Below are 19,682 nucleotides of genomic sequence, written 5' to 3' on the forward strand. Positions count from 1 at the left end.
TAAGTCTAGGCTCCCCAAAGAAGTCCCAGTCTGGTAAGGAATCTGACAAGTAGTTAAATGATACAAAGTGTTAACTGTTGTTAAAGAAGTGTGCACACTGAGGGGCAAGATGGTAAGGGCGAGAACTCCCATGGGACGGGAACTAGGAAGGCTTCTTGGAGGTGACGCTTGATCTGAGGGTAAGCAAAGGAAAAAAAAGGAAAGAGAGACAGAAAGGAAAAACAAGGAAGAGACAAGAAAAGGGAAAGGAGGAAGGGCTCGATGCGATCGGCGCTCGGGTCGTCAGGCGTCGACTGCTAGGGTCTGACCGCGGTCCCCGCCCCCGTCCCGCCCCCTGTCCTTCCCTCCGCCCCGCGCCGCGGCCGGCCGGGTCTGCGTGAGTTCGGTGGCGGCCGGCTGTGCGGAGACGCCATGTACCGGCTCCTGTCAGCAGTGACTGCCCGGGCTGCCGCCCCCGGGAGCTTGGCCTCAAGCTGCGGACGACGCGGGGTCCATCAGCGTGCCGGGCTGCCGCCGCTCGGCCACGGCTGGGTCGGGGGCCTCGGGCTGGGGCTGGGGCTGGCGCTCGGGGTGAAGCTGGCGGGTGGGCTGAGGGGCGCGGCCCCGGCGCAGTCCCCCGCGGCCCCCGACCCTGAGGCGTCGCCTCTGGCCGAGCCGCCACAGGAGCAGTCCCTCGCCCCGTGGTGTCCGCAGACCCCGGCGCCGCCCCGCTCCAGGTGCTTCGCCAGAGCCATCGAGAGCAGCCGCGACCTGCTGCACAGGATCAAGGTGCGGCCACTGGGGCGGGGGGCGTAGGGGGCCGGGGATCCACCCCTCTCGGCGGTGCTGTCGGGGGCTGAGTGGACCCCACCCGGGGCGGCGGGATGCCCGCGATCGGCTTCCGAGAAAGACTTCCCATTTCCCTACCGCCGAGCCGTGGTCAGACGCTCTTGGGGGTTCCCCAAATCTGGGCGGAGGTCACCGCCTGTTTCGGGGACCGCCCCTTCCCCCTAGGGGGCGGACAGACACATCCCTTGCTGTTAGTGAGTGAGCATGGCCTGGGACGAGGTGGGCGGGGCGCAGGTGGAGGGGGCGGGGCCCAGGCTCAGGGGGCGGGGCCTTGGAAGGTCCCCGAGGAGAGCGCTGGGCTTTTTCAGCAGGCTCGTAACTGTCGGTTCTTTCCCCTTCGGTCTTAGGATGAGGTGGGCGCACCGGGCATAGTGATTGGAGTTTCTGTAGATGGAAAAGAAGTCTGGTCAGAAGGTGGGTTCAGAAAATTGTTGTTTTGTTCTGTGCCAGTTGGTAAATAAAATATTGTTTTACTGGTTAGAGTGGATCCCATGAAATGCTGTTGCATTTACATAAAACGATGCATATTGTAGACAAAACATCTAACATAATAAAGAATCAGGTGTTTTTAAATCACAGTAAGGTTTAAAATGTGACTAATAAATGGGAATCATGAAGATGGCTACCCACTCCCACTTTTCTCTTAGGACTGGATTTATTGGTCTGAAAGTTGTATACAGTAGTCCCTCCTTATCCTCGGGATATATTCCAAGACCCTCAGTGGATGCCTGAAAACGTGGATGGTATTGAACCCTGTGTATACTATATTTTGTCTTATATATACATACCTATGATAAAGTTTAATTTATAAATCAGGCATAGTAAGAGATTAACAACAATAATAAAATAGAACAATCACAACAATACTCTGAGTGGCATGCAATTTAAAGCTTACGAATTATTTCTGGAATTTTCCATTTAATACTTTCGGACCATGGATAACTGAAACCGAGGAAAGCGAAACCACAGAGAAGGGGTAACTACTGTGTAGAACAATCCATTAACTGAGTACTTGTAGGTAACACTTATGGGTAGATAAAACTCAGAATTTGTGAAGTTTTCTTTTTTAATTAAGTTAACAATTTCTTGAGGCCTCTCTTCCGTAGAAAGCAAAGTACTAAGTACTGGGGTTATACCACTATTCCTTGTCTTTAATGACTTTTCAGTCTACTTTATTAGGCTTTTTAACCAGGCAGAGGTATCAACTATTTTTTTTCAAACAGAAGGCAAGAAACTTAGGGAGAGGGATTTCTATTCATTTTATGATACTTTTATCAAGGCATTATTTTTCATAACTTCTCTGTTGCACAGAAATTGATCTAATTGGTCATCCTAGGTTTCTAGGAGTCCCACTTTTAGAAAATGATGTTTCAGGCCGGGTGCAGTGGCTCACGCCTGTAATCCTAGCACTTTGAGAGGCAGAGGCAGGTGGGTTGCCTGAGCTTAGGAGTTCGAGACCAGCCTGGACAACGTGGCAAAACCCCATCTCTACTAAAAACACAAAAAATTAGCCAGGCATGCTAGTGCGTGCCTGTAATCTCAGCTACTCGGGAGGCCAGGGCACGAGAATCGCTTGAACTCGGGAGGTGGAGGTTTGCAGTGAGCCGAGATCGTGTCACTGCACTCCAGCCTGGGCAACAGCGAGACTCTGTCTCAAAAAAAAGAAAAAAAAAATGTTTCATATGCCATTTAAAGGCAGGAAGTTGATGGGCGCAGTAGGGGTTTGAATTTGAAGAAAAATGGGCGAATTGAGGTGGCGTACGCCTGTAATCCCAGCACTTAGGGAAGGATCGCTGAAGGCCAGAAATTTGAGACCAGCTCAGGCACCATAGCGACACCTGTGTCTCTATAAAAAAAATTTTTTATTTATTTATTTATTATTATTACTTTTTTTTTGGAGTTTCACTCTTGTTGCCCAGACTGGAGTGCAATGGTGCGATCTCAGCTCACCGCAACCTCCACCTCCCAGGTTCAAGTGATTCTCCTGCCTCATCCTCCCGAGTAGCTGGGATTACAGACACGCACCACCACGCCTGGCTAATTTTTGTATTTTAAGTAGAGACAGGGTTTCTCCATGTTGGTCAGGCTGATCTCGAACTCCCGACCTCAGGTGATCCGCCCGCCCTGGCATCCCAAAGTGCTGGGATTACAGGTGTGAGCCACCGTGCCCAGCTTAAAACTTTTTTAAAAAGGAAAATGATTCTTCCTTCAAGTATAAGTATAGTCTAATCATTATACCTAATTTATGATAAATCTTGTAATCAAAAATTATATAAATGTCAGCTTTATGGACTTTATGCAAATTTTTTTAGATATTTAAGATTATACAAATTTATAGTCATTGTATTCCTTTTATTTCTTTTCAGATCTCGGTTCTCTTTTATTTATTTATTTATTTATTTATTTATTTTTTGGACAGGGTCTCTTACTGTGTTCCCCAGGCTGGCGTGCAGTGGTGTGATCTTGGCTCACTGCAGTCTCAAACTCCTGGGCTCAGATGATTCTCCCACCTCAGCCTCCCGAGTAGCTGAGCCTACAGGTGCACTCCATCACGCCAGGCTTTTTTCTTTCTTTCTTTCTTTCTTTCTTTCTTTCTTTCTTTTTTTGTATATTTTGTAGAGATGTGGTTTCTGCCATGTTGCTCAGGCTAGTCTTGAACTCCTGAGCTCAAGTAATCCACCTGTCTCCGCCTCCCAAAGTGCTGGGATTACAGGCACTTTCTCTTTCTTAGTTAGATTTACACACTTCCAGCCTGTGAGAACATGGAAGCCAAATTTAAAATTTTTTCTAGAAAAAGCTTTAAGTTAGTACATAATTTTTCTTCTGGTTTGCAGTCAAATTAAATTGATGGTTAGCTAGATTTGGTTTGCAGGACATCTTTTCACATTTTTGAGACACAGTTTCACTTTGTCGCCCTGGCTGGAGTGCAGTGGTGTGTTCTCAGCTCACCGCAACCTCTGCCTCCCAGGTTCAAGCGATTCTCCTGCCTCAGTCTCCCTAGTAGCTGGGATTACAAGCTCACGCCAATTTTTGTATTTTTTGTAGAGACGGGGTTTTACCATGTTGGCCAGGCTAGTCTTGAACTCCCAATCTCAGGTGATCTGCTCACCTCGGCCACCCAAAGTGCTCAGATTATAGACATGAGTCACCGCGCCTGGCCCACACTTACTTTTATTGAGTGGCTATTTCAAGGAATTCAGTGGAAATTTACTCAAAAGTCAAAAATAAATATAATCTGAAGAAGAATAATGATGTTTTCTTTAAAGAATACTTTATTTAAAATGTGGAATAACTCAGTTGTTTAGATACGCTAAGAAAAATTTGTATCTAAGTCATAGAAAATTGCTATTGCAAACAGGGTACAATTTCACTTTAGTTATAAGGTTAAATTGTTAGGCTTACCGGTATACTAAGATTTTAATCCTTTAGATGTCCAGTGTTAAGTAACTTATAAAAGTGGAGTATCTTTTCTTTTAGATAAACACAGCATGTTTAAAGATCGTATTATTTCAGTTTTTGAAGACTTGTTTGACCATGAAGCCTGTTAATAGTAACTTTTTGCTTTTTTCCCCCAAAGGTTTAGGTTATGCTGATGTTGAGAACCGTGTACCATGTAAGCCAGAGACAGTTATGCGAATTGCCAGCATCAGCAAAAGTCTCACCATGGTTGCTCTTGCCAAATTGTGGGAAGCAGGGAAACTGGATCTTGATATTCCAGTACAACATTATGTTCCCGAATTCCCGGAAAAAGAATATGAAGGTGAAAAGGTAGTGAAACTCACAGTTCATTTTACTAATGGCATGTTAAATGGTTTATGCTGGAATTTATATTTAAAATGTTTCATAGGATTCTTTGGCTTGTTTTTAGTTATTGTTCATGTATTAGTTTTTCTTAATCCAGATGATAATCAGATAGATATTTTTCTGAAATTTGAGGGTAAGGATTTGTACATGACATTTTCCCAGCAGCAGTTCTAAATGGAAAATATTACTGAGACATTATTCCAAGGCAACTAACTTTCTATTTTTCAGGTTAATATTGTAATTGAATTTTCTTGTTTTTACAATTAGGTTTCTGTCACAACAAGATTACTGATATCCCATTTAAGTGGAATTCGTCATTATGAAAAGGACATAAAAAAGGTGAAAGAAGAGAAAGCTTATAAAGCCTTGAAGATGATGAAAGAGAATGTTGCATTTGAGCAAGAAAAAGAAGGCAAAAGTAATGAAAAGAATGATTTTACTAAATTTAAAACAGAGCAGGAGAATGAAGCCAAATGCCGGAATTCAAAACCTGGCAAGAAAAAGAATGATTTTGAACAAGGCGAATTATATTTGAGAGAAAAGTTTGAAAATTCAATTGAATCCCTAAGATTATTTAAAAATGATCCTTTGTTCTTTAAACCTGGTGAGTGTTAATCCCTTCTCTTAACAAAATCATCATTACTGAAATGTTAATTTTCAGGAAATCCAAAATGATACCATCCAGAGTGCATTCATTGAGGTTGATGATTGTGATATGGACTAGTCTGGTGCTTGCGTTTTTGTCTGTAGTTTCTAACAAAGCCTAGCATCCAGGCAGCTCGTTGTTTAAATTTTACCTCATTGGAGACTACCCAGTCATTTAGAGGATTCTCAGTATCAAGATGTTCATGCAAACTTCTGGAGAAATGTTGGAATAATAGTTCTCTAAATACAACCTGGACCAAAGTAGACATGATAAGGTATTGCTGGTATTTTAGTATTTAGTTAGAATTTAAATTGCACAACTTATTTTGTGCCTTTATTTCTTAAAGAAATGAGTGTTCATCAATAATTTTTTCCCAAAAAGCTGCTCTATACAAATAATTATCTTTGTTTTATTTTTTGATTTGGTGCCTATTGAAGCTACTTAATATCTAAATTTACCATAGTTTTATATACTTATATTCTGTTTTCATTTTAAAAGCTTTTAGTTGAATAGATATTATATAGATATGACTAATAAGAGCAAATAAAATATAATTATGGATTTTTTCTTAAAGTTCCATGCTGGGCATAGTTGGCTCACGCCTATAATCCCAGCACTTAGGGAGGCAAAGGTGGGAGGATCGCTTGAGCCCAGGAGTTTAAGACCAGTCTGGGCAACAAAGCAAGGCCCTGTTTCTCCAAAAAATTTTTTTAATTAGCCAGGTTCAGTGGCCTGCATGTGTAAGTAGTCCCAGCTACTCAGGAGGCTGAGGCGGGAGGATCCCTGAGCCCAGGAGTTCAAGGTTGCAGTGAGTTGTGATCATGCTACTTTACTCTAGCTTGGGCAACAGCAAGAGCAAGACCGTGTCTCAAACCAGTTTGTTTGTCCAGAACCCAAAATGATATAAAGTTATTTATTTGAAATACTATATATATTTGAATATATATTTAAATTTAAATATGTATTTGAAACAAAGTTTGTGTGCCTACATATATTTTATTGTATTTTATTTTATTTTATTTATTTATTTTGAGATGGAGTCTGGCCCTGTCGCCCAGGCTGGAGTGCAGTGGCGTGATCTCAGCTCACTGCAAGCTCCGCCTCCTGGGTTTAAGTGATTTTCCTTCTTCAGCCTCCTGAATAGCTGGGATTACGGGTGCCGGCCACCACACCTGGCTAATTTTTGTATTTTAGTAGAGACAGGGTTTCACCATGTTGGCCAGGCTGGTCTCGAACTCCTGACCTCAGGTGATCCTCCCCTCTTGGCCTCCCAAAGTGCTAGGATACAGGAGTGAGCCACCGCTCCTGACCCATATATTTTATTAAAATAAGAACGTGTTTGCCCATTTATGCCCTAAACAATGAGTAGAGGTAGATTAAGAACAAAGTTGACTCAAGAAATCAAATTTGCTTTTCTTTTCTTTCTCTTCCTGTTTTGTTGTCACTTTGAAATATTTTTGTTTTGTTTTGAGGTAGGATTTATTTGCTTACTTTATTATCAGAAAAAGGAGCAGATTTATGTGAAATGTTAAGTATGCTGATCATAATTTTATTCTTGTGTTAAGGACTTGGAATAAGGACAGTTGCAAAGTTAACTCAATTTGTTGATATATTGCCTGTGTTCTTTTTCTGAATGCTGAAGTAAAATATTCCAGTTTTAAAGGTATGCCAATTTTCAGTGGGAATATATTTTATATATTTTTGAATAATAATCAAGCATTTTATTTTTTTCCTCCTCACAATGATGTCTCAAGGTAGTCAGTTTTTGTATTCAACTTTTGGCTATACCCTACTGGCAGCCATAGTAGAGAGAGCTTCAGGATGTAAATATTTGGACTATATGCAGAAAATATTCCATGACTTGGATATGCTGACAACTGTGCAGGAAGAAAACGAGCCAGTGATTTACAATAGAGCAAGGTAAATGAATACCTTCTGCTGTGTCTAGCTATATCGCATCTTAACACTATGTTATTAATTAAAAGTCAAATTTTCTTTGTTTCCATTCCAAAATCAGCTTGCCACATTTTGGGAGCTTTTCTACATGTCTGTTTTCTCATCTGTAAAGTGAAGGCAGTAAAACATGTTTATAAAGTACACCAAGACCCTTTGATGAAAGACAGCAATAATATTAATAATTCAAACATGAATAACTAAACCAAAATTGCACCTACCGTGAGCATCTGTAATTTGCTCTTTAACCATTCCTTTTTTAGGTTTTAACTAATGCTTTGTTTACGTGTTATTAGTTTTTAATTGTTTTCATACTGTTTTGAAATAATTTTATACTTACAGAAAAGTTGTAAGAGTAGTACAAAGGATTCACATATCCCCTTTACTCAGATTCCCTTAATGTTAGTTTACCGCATTTGCATTTCTGTCTACATATGTGTTTGTTTCTGAACCATTTGGAAATAAGTTGTAGACATGATACCCCTTTACCTAAAAATATTTAAATGTGTATTTTCTAAAAACAAGGACATTCAGGGCCGGGCGCGGTGGCTCACGCCTGTAATCCTAACACTTTGGAAGGCCAAGGTGGGTGGATCACCTGAGGTCAGGAGTTCGAGACCAGCCTGGCCAATATGATGAAATCAACCCTCTCTCTACTAAAAATGCAAAAATTAGCCGGGCGTGGTGGCGGGCGTCTATAATCCCAGCTACATGGGAGGCTGAGGGAGGAGAATTGCTTGAACCCAGGAGGTGGAGATTGCAGTAAGCCAAGATCGTGCCACTGCACTTCAGGCTGGGCGAAAGAGCGAGACTCCATCTCAAAAAAGGGGGAAAAAAAAAACAAGGACATTTGGGAAATTAACATAGATACAATGCTTTTATCAAATCTACAGACCTTACTCAAATTTTGCCAGTTGTTCCAATAATGTCCTTTATAGCAAAAGAGCAGAAAAACTTTTTTTTCTGGTCTAGGATCTAATCCATGATCTCACATTGCATTTACTTGTCATATCTATCAGAAGTCACTTGACATCAGTTTGTTCCATTATTGCTGATGGTATTTTAATCACTTTTTAAGGTGGTGCCTGTCAGGTTATTGTAAAGTTACTATTTTTACTTTATAATTAACAAGTATATTTGGAGGAGATAATTTGAGATTATGTAAAAATCCTGTTTTTCATCAAACTTTTTACTAGTTTTAGCATCTATCAATGATTCATGACTGAATCAGTTATTACAGTGATGGTTGTCAAATGGTGATTTTCTAATTCCATCATTCATTCTATATTTATCAGTTGGCATACTATTATAAGAAGGTGCGGGCTGGGCTGGTGGCTCACGCCTGTAATCCCATCACTTTGGGAGGCTGAGGTGGGCGGATCACATGAGACAGAGTTTGAGACCAGCCTGGCCAACATGGCAAAACCCCGTCTGTACTGAAAATACAAAAAATCAGCCGGGCATGGTGGCATGCACCTGTAATCTCAGCTACTCGGGAGTCTGAGGCAGGAGAATCTCTTGAACCCAGGAGGCAGAGGTTGCAGTGAGCCAAGATCATGCCACTGCACTCCAGCCTGGGCGACAAAGTGAGAGTCCATCTCAGAAAAAAAAGTGCTTTCCCTTCTCTCTTATTTATTTATTCATACCAGTATGCACTCATGGATTTATTTTAGTCAGTGAGTTATAATCTGTCACTGTCATTATTTAATATGTTGCTTTTAAAATAGTATATGAAATATTAAAACTGTAACAGTAAAAGGTTATTAGATTGCTTACCTATATGTGTATTTTTTGTTTTGTTTTGCCTTACATTTGTAAATATTTATTAAGCAAATACTACATGCCACATACTGTACCACATAGTAGAGCTAACCTGACATAGCTCCTGCCCTCCAGGAGCTTACAGACCAACATCTAGCAAATAATTCAATTAAGTACATACATTTTCTTTCAAAAAGAATACATGTTATGACTAGGCACAGTGGTTCACCCCTGTAATCCCAGCACTTTGGGAGGCCAAGGCAGGAGGATTGCTTGAGCCCAAGAGTTTGAGACTAGCTGGGGCAACATAGTGAGACCCCATCTCCACAAAAAATACAAAAATTAGCCAGGCATGGTGGTGCATGCCTGTAGTCCTAGTTACTCGGGAGGCTGAGGTGGGAGGATTGTTTGAGCCCAGAAGGTGGAGGTTGTAGTGAGCCGAGGTCGCCTCACTACACTCTAGTCTGAGTAACAGAGCAAGACTCTGTCGCCCCCCACCAACAAAAAAAAGGAATATGATGATTATGTAACATAGTTATCAGTGAGGCCACACTGCCCTTTAGATATGTAGCTAACATGGTAATCCCCTAATTTCTTTTTGTAATTATTATTTTAGATTCAGGGTGTACATGTGCAGGTTTGTTACATGGATATATTATATAATACTGAGGTTTGGACTTAAATTGAACCTGTCACCCAAATAATGAGCTTAGTACCTAATAGGTAGTTTTTCAACCCTTGCCCTCCTCCCTGCATCCCCCTTTTTTGAGTCCTTGGTGTCTCTTGTTTCCATCTTTATGTTCATGTGTACCCAGTGTTTAGCTCCTACTTACAAGTGAGAACATGTGGTATTTGATTTTCTGTTTCTACATTAATTCACTTAGGATAATGGCCTCTAGCTACATTTATGTTGCTGCAAAGGACATGATTTTGTTCTTTTTTATGTATATGTGTATATATTTAATTTAATGATTTTTTGCTTTATTTTGTGTGTGTTGATAGTAAACATTAAAATGCTCTTACTTGGATTATGCAGACCTCTGCTACATGCCATTAATAAGAGTAATTAAGATTTTGGGGGCGGGGCAAGGTGGCTCACACCTGTAATCCCAGCACTTTGGGAGGCTGAAGCAGGTGGATCGTCTGAGCTCAGGAGTTCAAGACCAGCCTGGGTAACATGGTAAAACCCTGTCTCTACCAAAAGTACAAAAAAAATTAGCCAGGTATGGTAGTGTACCTGTAGTCCTGACTACTTGGGAGGCTGAGTTGGGAGGATCACTTGAGCCTGGGAAGTCGAGGCTCCACTGAGCTGTGACTGCACCACTGCACTCCAGCCTGGGCAAGAGAGCAAGACCCCATTTAAAAAAAATTTTTTTTGATATATTATAAAAATACAAAGTAATATCTAAAATAATTGAACACTTAAAAACTATCTGGGTATAAACACTATTTTACAATGAGGCATCCTTAGGTACTTTTTAATAAGTTTTAAGATTTAAAACATTTAAACCACATTTTCTCTCTTCTACAGCTTTTAAATATAAAATATCAAGTTGAAGTTACTTATGTAAATTTGAATTGGGTGTTCAAACAAAATTCTAGGCAAATTGCTTAAGCAGACTTTTAATATTTTATGGAGAGGCTTTAGAACAGATTTTGACAAGTTAACTAGAATTTTTACCCTTAGGAGTGAAAAATGCTATGATTTTATATAATTTCATATTTGATTCATTTACCACTATAATAGGAAAGGGTTTAGTCAGCTTTTTAGCCTTTACAAATTTTATATTTTAATTTATGCTTTCTCTTATGGAGACATTTTCTATGACTTAGAGTTTTAACTGCTAATTTACATAATCTAAAATAACTCTGGCCAGGTGCTGTGTGGCTCATGCCTGTAATCCCAGCACTTTGAGAGGCCAAGGCAGGAGGATCATTTGAGGCCAGGAGTTTGAGGCCAGCCTTGGCAAAAGAGTGAGACCCCGTCCCTACAAAAATTCTTTAAAAAATTAGGCAGGCATAGTAGCGCACACCTGTGGTCCTAGTTAATCAGGAGGAGAGGATCACTTGAGCCCTGGAGTTTCAGGCTGCAGTGAGCTATGATTATACCCTGCTCTCCAGCCTGGGTGACAAAGCCAAGATCCTGTCTCTAAACATTAATTAATTACTTAGTTAATTAAATAAAACAAGCACAAGACTATATGAAAGTGCTAAAAAATTTACATGTTCAATTGATATGAGACAGGATTAAAATAATGTGAACCAAATACAGATTTCTTGTCTGAACTGGTATACTTCAAAAAACACACATGGAAGTATCGAATTTTAAAATTATAAACATTTGAGCTTATTTTGTAGAGAAAAATTTGAGACACAGTATTAGCAAATGCGATAAAGATTTATTTGACCTTTTAAAGTAATTTGGGGTTTATTATTAGAGGAAAAAGTATTTGGAAAGCAAATACTTGGTAACTTTTCAAAAATACTTTAATTCAGAAAGAACAAAGAATACTTATGAAAGGGCAGTTGTGTCAGATGTTAGGAGGGTGAGTCAGAAGTTTATAAAATGGCCAGTTGAGTTATATCTTGATTATTTGTGGTCAGAATTAATTCAGTTTTTTAAGTATTTGTATTCTTTACTGATTTTTATCTGTTTACTCCTCTCTCTCCCTACCATAGTGGTTTTCAAACTGTAGGTTTGTGTGTCCAATTATTGAGTTGGAAAATCAGTTTAGTGGGTTGAGTACCAGGATTTCTTTTTTTTAATGGAACAAAATAGAATATGATAAAGTACATTGCAGGTAGTAAAGGTAAATATAAGCTTTGGGATAAAGGTTAGGCTGCTGCATTAAAGGGGCACCAAAATGCAGTGGCGTGAGGAAAATAAAAGTTTAATTCCCTCTTGCAGCATTCCTGAGGTGAGCCGTTCTGATTGGTTCCCCACGAACCTTTAAGAGGCCAGATTCATCCATCTTACTGCTCCTCTCTCCACAGTGGTGTCCCTGTCTGTACACCTGAAGCTCAGTCACAGCCCTGCAGGTGCCCCAGCCTCCTGAAAAGAGAAAGGGTATGGAGCATGTACTCAGGGCCTTAAGGTCCAGACTTGCAAGTGTCACACTTCATTTCTGTCCACCTTCTGTTGGCAAAAACTTAGCTGTATGGTCACACTTTGCGACAAGGGAGGCTGAGAAATGTAATTTGTAGCTGAGCAGGCATGTGCCTTGCTTTACTTTATTACTAAGGAAGAAGAGAAGAGTCAATTTTGTGAACAACCAGCCATCTATGCCACTGGCCACTGTGTTGCTCCATAAAACTTCTGTTTTAGAAGGGTGTGATGTGTGTGTGATGTGTGTGTGTGTGTGTGTGTGTGTTTTCATTCAGTCAAAAGGAGAAATATATTCCTCACTGTGGGTTGAGGTTAAAAAAAAAGTTTGAAAGCCATTCAGTGGAATATGTCAAACTAAAATTTTATTATAATTTTTGCTAGTAATTTGTGAAAGGGGCTTTGGGAGAGAATTTTGAAGCTTAATTACTAATAGGAATTTTACAGTTATGATATTTTATTTTCCATTTTATTATTTGATTTGTTAGAAAGGTAGCACATTTAACAAATCAACCATTACTTTTACCTTGCATATTTCCATTAGTACATGCTTTACAAATGGTTTAATTGTACTTTATAAAGAAATAGATGAAATGGTGGCTTTTTTTGGAAAATTTTTTAGCTTTATGTTCCTATCTACATACTAGTTTTGTTCAGTCTTCTGTTGTATTTAAATTATAATTGTTTAATTATCAGCTTATTTAAAAGGATTAAATATGCATTGCAAATCAGTTTATGGCCTAAAAGAGATTTCTTGGGGACCCAAAATAAATTAGGTTAGCAACAAGCAATGAATTTTAATTTTTTAAATGGCTGTGGTTCTCAACTACTTCAGACTCTTTGTGTTTATTATTTTTGGATCTAGCATTATATTTTACTGGAAAGCACAAGAAAAATGATAAATACCATTGGGAGGCCGAGAGGGGTGGATTGCTTGAGCCTAGGTGTTCAAGACCAGCCTGGGCAACATGGTGAAACCCTGTCAGACAATACAAAAAAATTAGCTGGGCATGGTGGCATGTGCCTGTAGTTCCAGCTACTTGGAGGCTGAGCGGGGAGGATCACCTGAGCCCAGGAAGTTGATGCTGCAGTGAGCTGTGATCATGCCACTGCACTCTAACCTGATGATGGAATGAGACCCTATCTCAAAAACAAAAGACAAATACCAGAAGTTGTCAGTTGAATCTAAAAAAAGATTCTCTAGTAAAGATGGCATAGATGTATGATCTTACTATGATTTAGAGCTAGACATTTGAAAATTTGAAAATGGATGTCTAGCTCTGTGTATAAGGGGGAGAAGGACATTATTTCCACTCATTGAGCCTCTTTTCTAAGCTAGAAATTAAGTCTCTGTGAATGTGCAGACTGCAGAGCAGCTATTATTTCCTGTTTTCTTGATGAGTAATTAACTTGTGACTTACGCAAAAATCAAAATATGCCATATGATGGTGAGTTAATTTCATTTTTTTTTTTTTGAGACAAGATCTCACTCTGTTGCCTAGGCAGGAATGCAGTGGCATAATCATACCTCACTGCAGCCTTGAACTCCCTGGCTCAAGTGATCCTCCTGTATCAGCCTTCCAAGTAGCTGGAACTACAGATGTGTGCCACCACACCTGGCTGATTTTTAAATTTTTTTGTAGAGATGAGATCTTGCTGTGTTTCCCAGGCTGATCTCCTGACCTCAAATCATCCTCCCTCCTCAGCCTCCCAAAGTGTTGGGATTACAGGCGTGAGCCTAGCTCATTTTATTTTCTATTCTTTGAAAAAAGGCAATGGGTTTCTATCTCTAGTGTTAAGGGTCCCTATCAGCTCTGAGATGCTTTTGGTTTGGTTTTTTTGTTTTATCTTGTTTTAATTTTTGGTAGTTCTCAATGGTTCTAAAGGGTAGTTGATTCATTTTAGTTAGATAAAATGGGCTGCTGAAATAAAATAGGGTACTAAAAGAAGGAAATATTGTTACCTACGAAAATGTTTTGTCTATTTGCTTTATTTATTTTATTTGTACAGTATCTATTTGGGCCTCTAAAACTCAACTCTGATTCTTTTTTGTAATAATTATTTTAAAGGAGTTTAAAGGCACCAGCTTTTTGGGGGAGTTCAGGGAGTAAAAGGAATCTTTTTGAAGATATAGACAAAAATAAAACCTTGAAGTAAATCTTAATAAATATATATGTTTGTATTCATTTGTTTTATGGTACCATTTTGAGGGGAAAAAAATGTTTCCAGCTTTGTTATGTAGTCTACTGACTTGTTGGGTATAACCATAAACCTGTTTATAATATCCTGATTAAGGCTTTTTAGAGTTACTGTGTTTCCAGGAGTAAATATTTCTCTTCTTTATCACTTCTCTGTGTGTTTATGCATGTGTTTAAAATAGTACCATACGGTGTCTGTCACCTGTTTAAAAGTATCTCACCAGAATCCCACCTCACAATAGCACTTAAATTCTTTTGCTGAGATTTGAGTCACAAGATCACACTTAGCTGTAAGAGAGGCAAGAGAATTGTTTTTAACTGGATATGTTGTTGTCTTGAATAAAATTGGGATTTTCTTAAATGGAACAGTGGGAACATTGTTTCTGTTTAGGCACATAACTATATTGATTCTGTGTAGCAAATATACTCTGTATAGGCAAGTACACTAAATAACTCTGTAAGTGAACATCACAAAGGAGCTCAGTGAATGTTCTTGCCACTGAAAGACACTCAATTTGTTGATAGGGGAATCCTCAGTCAATGCCTCGGCTTATTATTAGAACTTGGCCATATTTTTTATGTGTTTGGCAGTGTTTGCAACAAAAATTTCTAATTTTATAACTAGATGGGATGAAAACCAAATAAAATGAATATTTTCTGGAGTGTTTGCTGCATTTATTAATGTTTAAAATTTTTAATTTCAATTTTTATGGGTACATAGCAGCTGTATATATTTATGGGGTACGTGAGATGTTTTGATACAGGCATGCAATGCAAAACAATCACTCATGTAAAATGAGTTATCCATCCCCTCAAGTATTTATCCTTTGTGTTACAAATGATCCAATCCTACTCTTTTAGTTATTTTAAAATGTACAATTTTTATTGACCATAATCACCATGTTGTATTCTCAAATACTGGATCTTATTAATTATTTCTGTTTCTTTTGTACCCATTAACCATCCCCACCTTCTCTCAACTTTGGCTGTATTTTGACAGTATAGATATGGCCTTTACCTTCTATTTCTAAAGTGTCTTCTAGAATTAAGAATTGTTCCGTATCAAGCTCTTTTTCATGCCTTTAGCTGACAGACTCTCTACTGGTAGTTCAATTCAAATGTTCAATTCAAATGTTAATACTAAATGTTAAAGTGGGATTGTTTTTATAACATGCATTTGAAATTATGTTGGTTTTCAAACTTCTTATAACAATAAATACCAAGTGATGAATATCGTCTCTAAAGACATTTAAGAAGCATTTTAAAAATAAGGCTGGGCGCAGTGGCTCATGCCTGTAATCACAGCACTTTGGGAGGTGGAGGCAGGTGGATCACTTGAGCCCAGGAGTTCGAGACCAACCTAAGCAACATGGCAAAACCCTGTCTCTACAAAAAATACAAAAATTAGTCAGGCAAGGTTGTGTGTGCCTGTAGTCCCAGCTACTCAGGAGGCTGAGGTGGGGGATTACCTGAGCCTGGGATCACACCACTGCACTCCAGCCTGGGTGACAGAGTGAGACCCTGTCCCCCCACCCTTGAAAAAAAGTATTTTTAGTTTCTAAGTTTGTAGATGTAGATTTCTGTAGTTATATAACATTCTTGTGCAGAATCTAGAGATTCTTATAAATAAGTATGAAGAAGCTGTTTGTCATCTGGCATCATCCCATCAGTTAGTTACAAAAATGTCTCAGTAACTTAGTCAAGAATTTGTGTCTGTATTCTTTTAAGCAGAAATGTTCTAGGAATTTGAAATGGTAAAGTTTATCTTTCAGCTGAATAAAATTATTTTCATAAAAATGTACTAATTTGTCCTATGTGAAAAGGAACTAAGAGATTAAAATCTAGAATTTGCTTATTAAAGCTAGAATTATAAAGTCTAGAAGTCTCCATATTTTTATATTTAAAGGAGGAATGACTGAGGAGTCTAGTTTCCAGTCTTAATGTAAGTGGTTTGAAATGCTTTACTGTTAAAAGGAAGTTACAGAGCTGGGCTCAGTGGCTCACACCTGTAATCCTAGCACTTTGGGAAACCGAGGCTGGCAGATTACATGAGGTCAGGAGTTCCTGACCAGCCTGGCCAACATAGGGAAACCCCGTTTTTACTAAAAATACAAAATATATATATATTTTGTGTATATATATATATGAGCTGTGCATGGTGGTGGGCGCCTGTAATCCCAGCTACTCAGGAGGCTAAGGCCTGTAATCCCAGCTACTCAGGAGGCTGAGGGAGAATCACTTGAATCCGGGAGGCAGAGATCACAGTGTGCCGAGATCATGCCACTGCACTCCAGCCTGGGTGAAAGAGCAAGACTCTGTTTCCAAAAAAAAAAAAAAAAAAAAAAAATCGGCCGGGAACAGTGGCTCACGCCTATAATCCCAACACTTTGGGAGGCCGAGGCAGGCAGATCATCTGAGTTCGGGAGTTCAAAACCAGCCTGGCCAACATGATGAAGCCCCGTCTCTACTAAAAATACAAAAAAAAAAAAAAAAAATTAGCTGGGCATAGTGGTGCATGCCTGTAATCCCAGCTACTGGGGAGGCTGAGGCAGGAGAATCACTTGAACCCAGGAACAGTGAGCTGAGACTGTGCTGCTGCACTCCAGCCTGGGCACCAGAGCAAGACTCAGTCTCAAAAATCAATAAATAGGCCGGGCATGGTGGCTCATGCCTGTAATCCCAACACTTTGAGAGGCCAAGGTGGGCGGATCACCTGAGGTCAGGAGTTTGAGACCAACCTGGCCAACATGGCAAAACCCCACCTCTACTAAAAATACAAAAGTTAGCCAGATGTGGTGGCGCACAACTGTAATCCCAGCTACTCGGGAGGCTGAGGCAGGAGAATCGCTTGAACCCGGGAAGCGGAGGTTGCAGTGAGCCAAGATCGCGCCACTGCACTCCAGCCTGGGTGATAAGAGTGAAAGTCTGTCTCAAAAATAAATAAGTAAATATACAGAAAAAAATTAGCTGGGCATGGTGGCAGCACGTGTAATCCCAGCTACTGGGGAGGCTGAGGCAGGAGAACCAAACTCCAGCCTGGTCAACAGAGTGAGACTCTGTCTCAAAAAAAAGAAGTTACAGAAAGCTGATTATTGGCTGGGCACAGTGGCTCATGCCTGTAATCCCAGCACTTTGGGAGGCAGAGGCGAGTGGATTGCTTGAGGCCAGGAGTTCAAGACCAGGCTGGACAACAGTGAGACCTTCATCTCTACAAAAAAAAAAAAAAAAACTTAGCCAGGTATGGTGGTACACACACCTGTGGTCCCAGCTACTCAAGAGGCTGAGGCAGGAAGATTGCTTGAGCCCTGGAGGTTGAGGCTACAGTTAGCCATGATTGTACCACTGCATTCCAGCCTAAGACTCTGTCTCAAAAGAAAAGTAGAAATTTACTTCTCAATGAAAAAATGTGTTTCTATTACGTAACTTCTTTTAGATTTAATTTTATTTGGTTGGCTGGAATTACAAATATAATCAGGAGTTGACACAGAAAGTAATCAGGGCCTAAAATTTGAGAGTTGTCATAGGAATGGAAGGAAGGGAGAAGGGTAAGACACAAAGCAGAGATTGAATAAATAGGATTTAGCATCTTATTGGATGTGAGAGTTTAGGGCAAGAAAGTCATTAAAAGTTGTATAATGAAGGTTTTAACGGAGAGAAAGAAACATGACAGACATGTTGATTTTGAGACAATGAGAAAACCACCTATCAAGTCATTGGTTCTCTAAAGAGCATACTAAGATCCCCTTTAGACTTTTTTTCTTTTTTAAAATCTTCAGACACATACCTGTGGCCACTCATTTCCTAACTGCCAACCCTACTTCACCCAATATTATGACTTGTACTTTTAGGGGACGTGTAAGAATCTTGAAAAAAGAAGAAAGGATTCAAACTAGGGTTTGCTAACTCCAGCCTTTCCCACTGCACCAAGAAACTACCATGTCACATCATTATATATGATATGTATATGGTATTTTTTTTAGAATTTTTTTTTTTAGATAGGGTCTTGCTTTGCTGCCCAGGCTGGACTCAAATTCCTGGGCTCAAGCGATCCTCCTGCCTCAGGCTCCTGAGTCACTGGGATTACAGGCACTGGCTGCTGCACTCAGCTTATATGGTATTTTTACCCAAGAAATCTAGTCATCTTACAAATAACCTTATTCCTAAACATCCCAAAGTGCTTTGGATGTTTACAGTTTTGGTTATAAAATTCATTTGTGGCACGATTCAGCATTAACCCCAAGGACAAGGAATATCTACCAAATGATAACTTTCTCCATATGCACAAGGCAAATATGTCATGTGTAATATTAACCAATACATTTTTGCAGGTATTAAAAGTTTGATACACTCAGCATGGACAAGCCATACCAATAGAAAAAAACCACTTTCTATGCTTTAATTCAAAAGGTAATTAGACTATCTTACTTAGTTATCTGTGTGTCATTAGGACCTGAATCATACTGAAAATTAGTGATTAGTTTATAGTTTCTGAGAATGTATGATCATTACATTGAAATACAATCTCTGTCATGTACACATTTTTCTATCATCATGTGTGAAGCCAGTGATTATGAAATTTTTAATGATCATTTCTTATTTCCTTTTAGATTTTATGTTTACAATAAAAAGAAACGTCTTGTCAACACACCTTACGTGGATAACTCCTATAAATGGGCTGGTGGTGGATTTCTGTCTACAGTGGGTGACCTTCTGAAATTTGGGAATGCAATGCTTTATGGTTACCAAGTTGGGCTGTTTAAGAACTCAAATGAAAATCTTTTACCTGGATACCTCAAACCAGAAACAATGGTTATGATGTGGACCCCAGTCCCTAACACAGAGATGTCTTGGGATAAAGAGGGTAAATATGCAATGGCATGGGGTGTGGTGGAAAAGAAACAAACGTATGGTTCTTGTAGAAAGCAACGGCATTATGCTTCACATACTGGAGGGGCAGTGGGTGCCAGTAGTGTCCTTCTGGTCCTTCCTGAAGAACTGGATACAGAGACTATAAATAACAAGGTTCCCCCAAGAGGAATCATTGTTTCTATCATATGTAACATGCAATCTGTTGGCCTTAATAGCACTGCTTTGAAGATTGCCCTTGAATTTGATAAAGACAGATCAGACTGATAACCTTAACACCATAGGTGCAAAATGAGTTGTTTTGAGGTTTTTTTGAAACATTAAAGTTCCAAAACATGAAATTTTTAAGAATAAATTTGAAATAGAGTATAATTGAATGCAGAGAATTATGTACCTCTAATTGCTTAATTTTGTAATGGTCTTTTATTGTAGAATTGGTTCTTTATACTCAGGGAAGTAATTATATTGTTTTTACTTTTTGAAAAAAGTGTTAACTCTTGAAATAAAATATTCTGATAAAATA

The 19,682-nt window shown here is 39.4% G+C and overlaps 1 protein-coding gene across 3 annotated transcripts; it reads left to right on the plus strand.

Moving 5' to 3' along the window:
* Positions 1 to 347: 347 nt before the first annotated feature.
* Positions 348 to 19,682, plus strand: LACTB (lactamase beta). Of its 3 annotated transcripts, XR_008513634.2 has the most exons (7): positions 358 to 768; positions 1,176 to 1,242; positions 4,406 to 4,596; positions 4,900 to 5,236; positions 7,033 to 7,198; positions 18,622 to 18,700; positions 18,901 to 19,020. XR_008513634.2 is itself a non-coding variant. In XM_024232891.3 (6 exons), exons 1-6 carry the CDS (start codon positions 412 to 414, stop codon positions 19,424 to 19,426), a joined length of 1,644 nt encoding a protein of 547 aa, XP_024088659.1. In that variant the 5' UTR covers positions 348 to 411; the 3' UTR covers positions 19,427 to 19,682. The 3 variants fall into 3 exon arrangements, 2 of the variants coding, with proteins under 2 accessions (XP_024088659.1, XP_024088660.1); XM_024232891.3 differs by lacking the exon at positions 18,622 to 18,700 and having other exon boundaries at positions 348 to 768; positions 18,901 to 19,682; XM_024232892.3 differs by lacking the exons at positions 18,622 to 18,700; positions 18,901 to 19,020 and adding an exon at positions 11,901 to 14,955 and having other exon boundaries at positions 357 to 768.

This window comes from Pongo abelii, chromosome 16 (genome assembly GCF_028885655.2).
Source record: "Pongo abelii isolate AG06213 chromosome 16, NHGRI_mPonAbe1-v2.0_pri, whole genome shotgun sequence".
In the NCBI taxonomy this organism is placed as follows: domain Eukaryota; kingdom Metazoa; phylum Chordata; class Mammalia; order Primates; family Hominidae; genus Pongo; species Pongo abelii.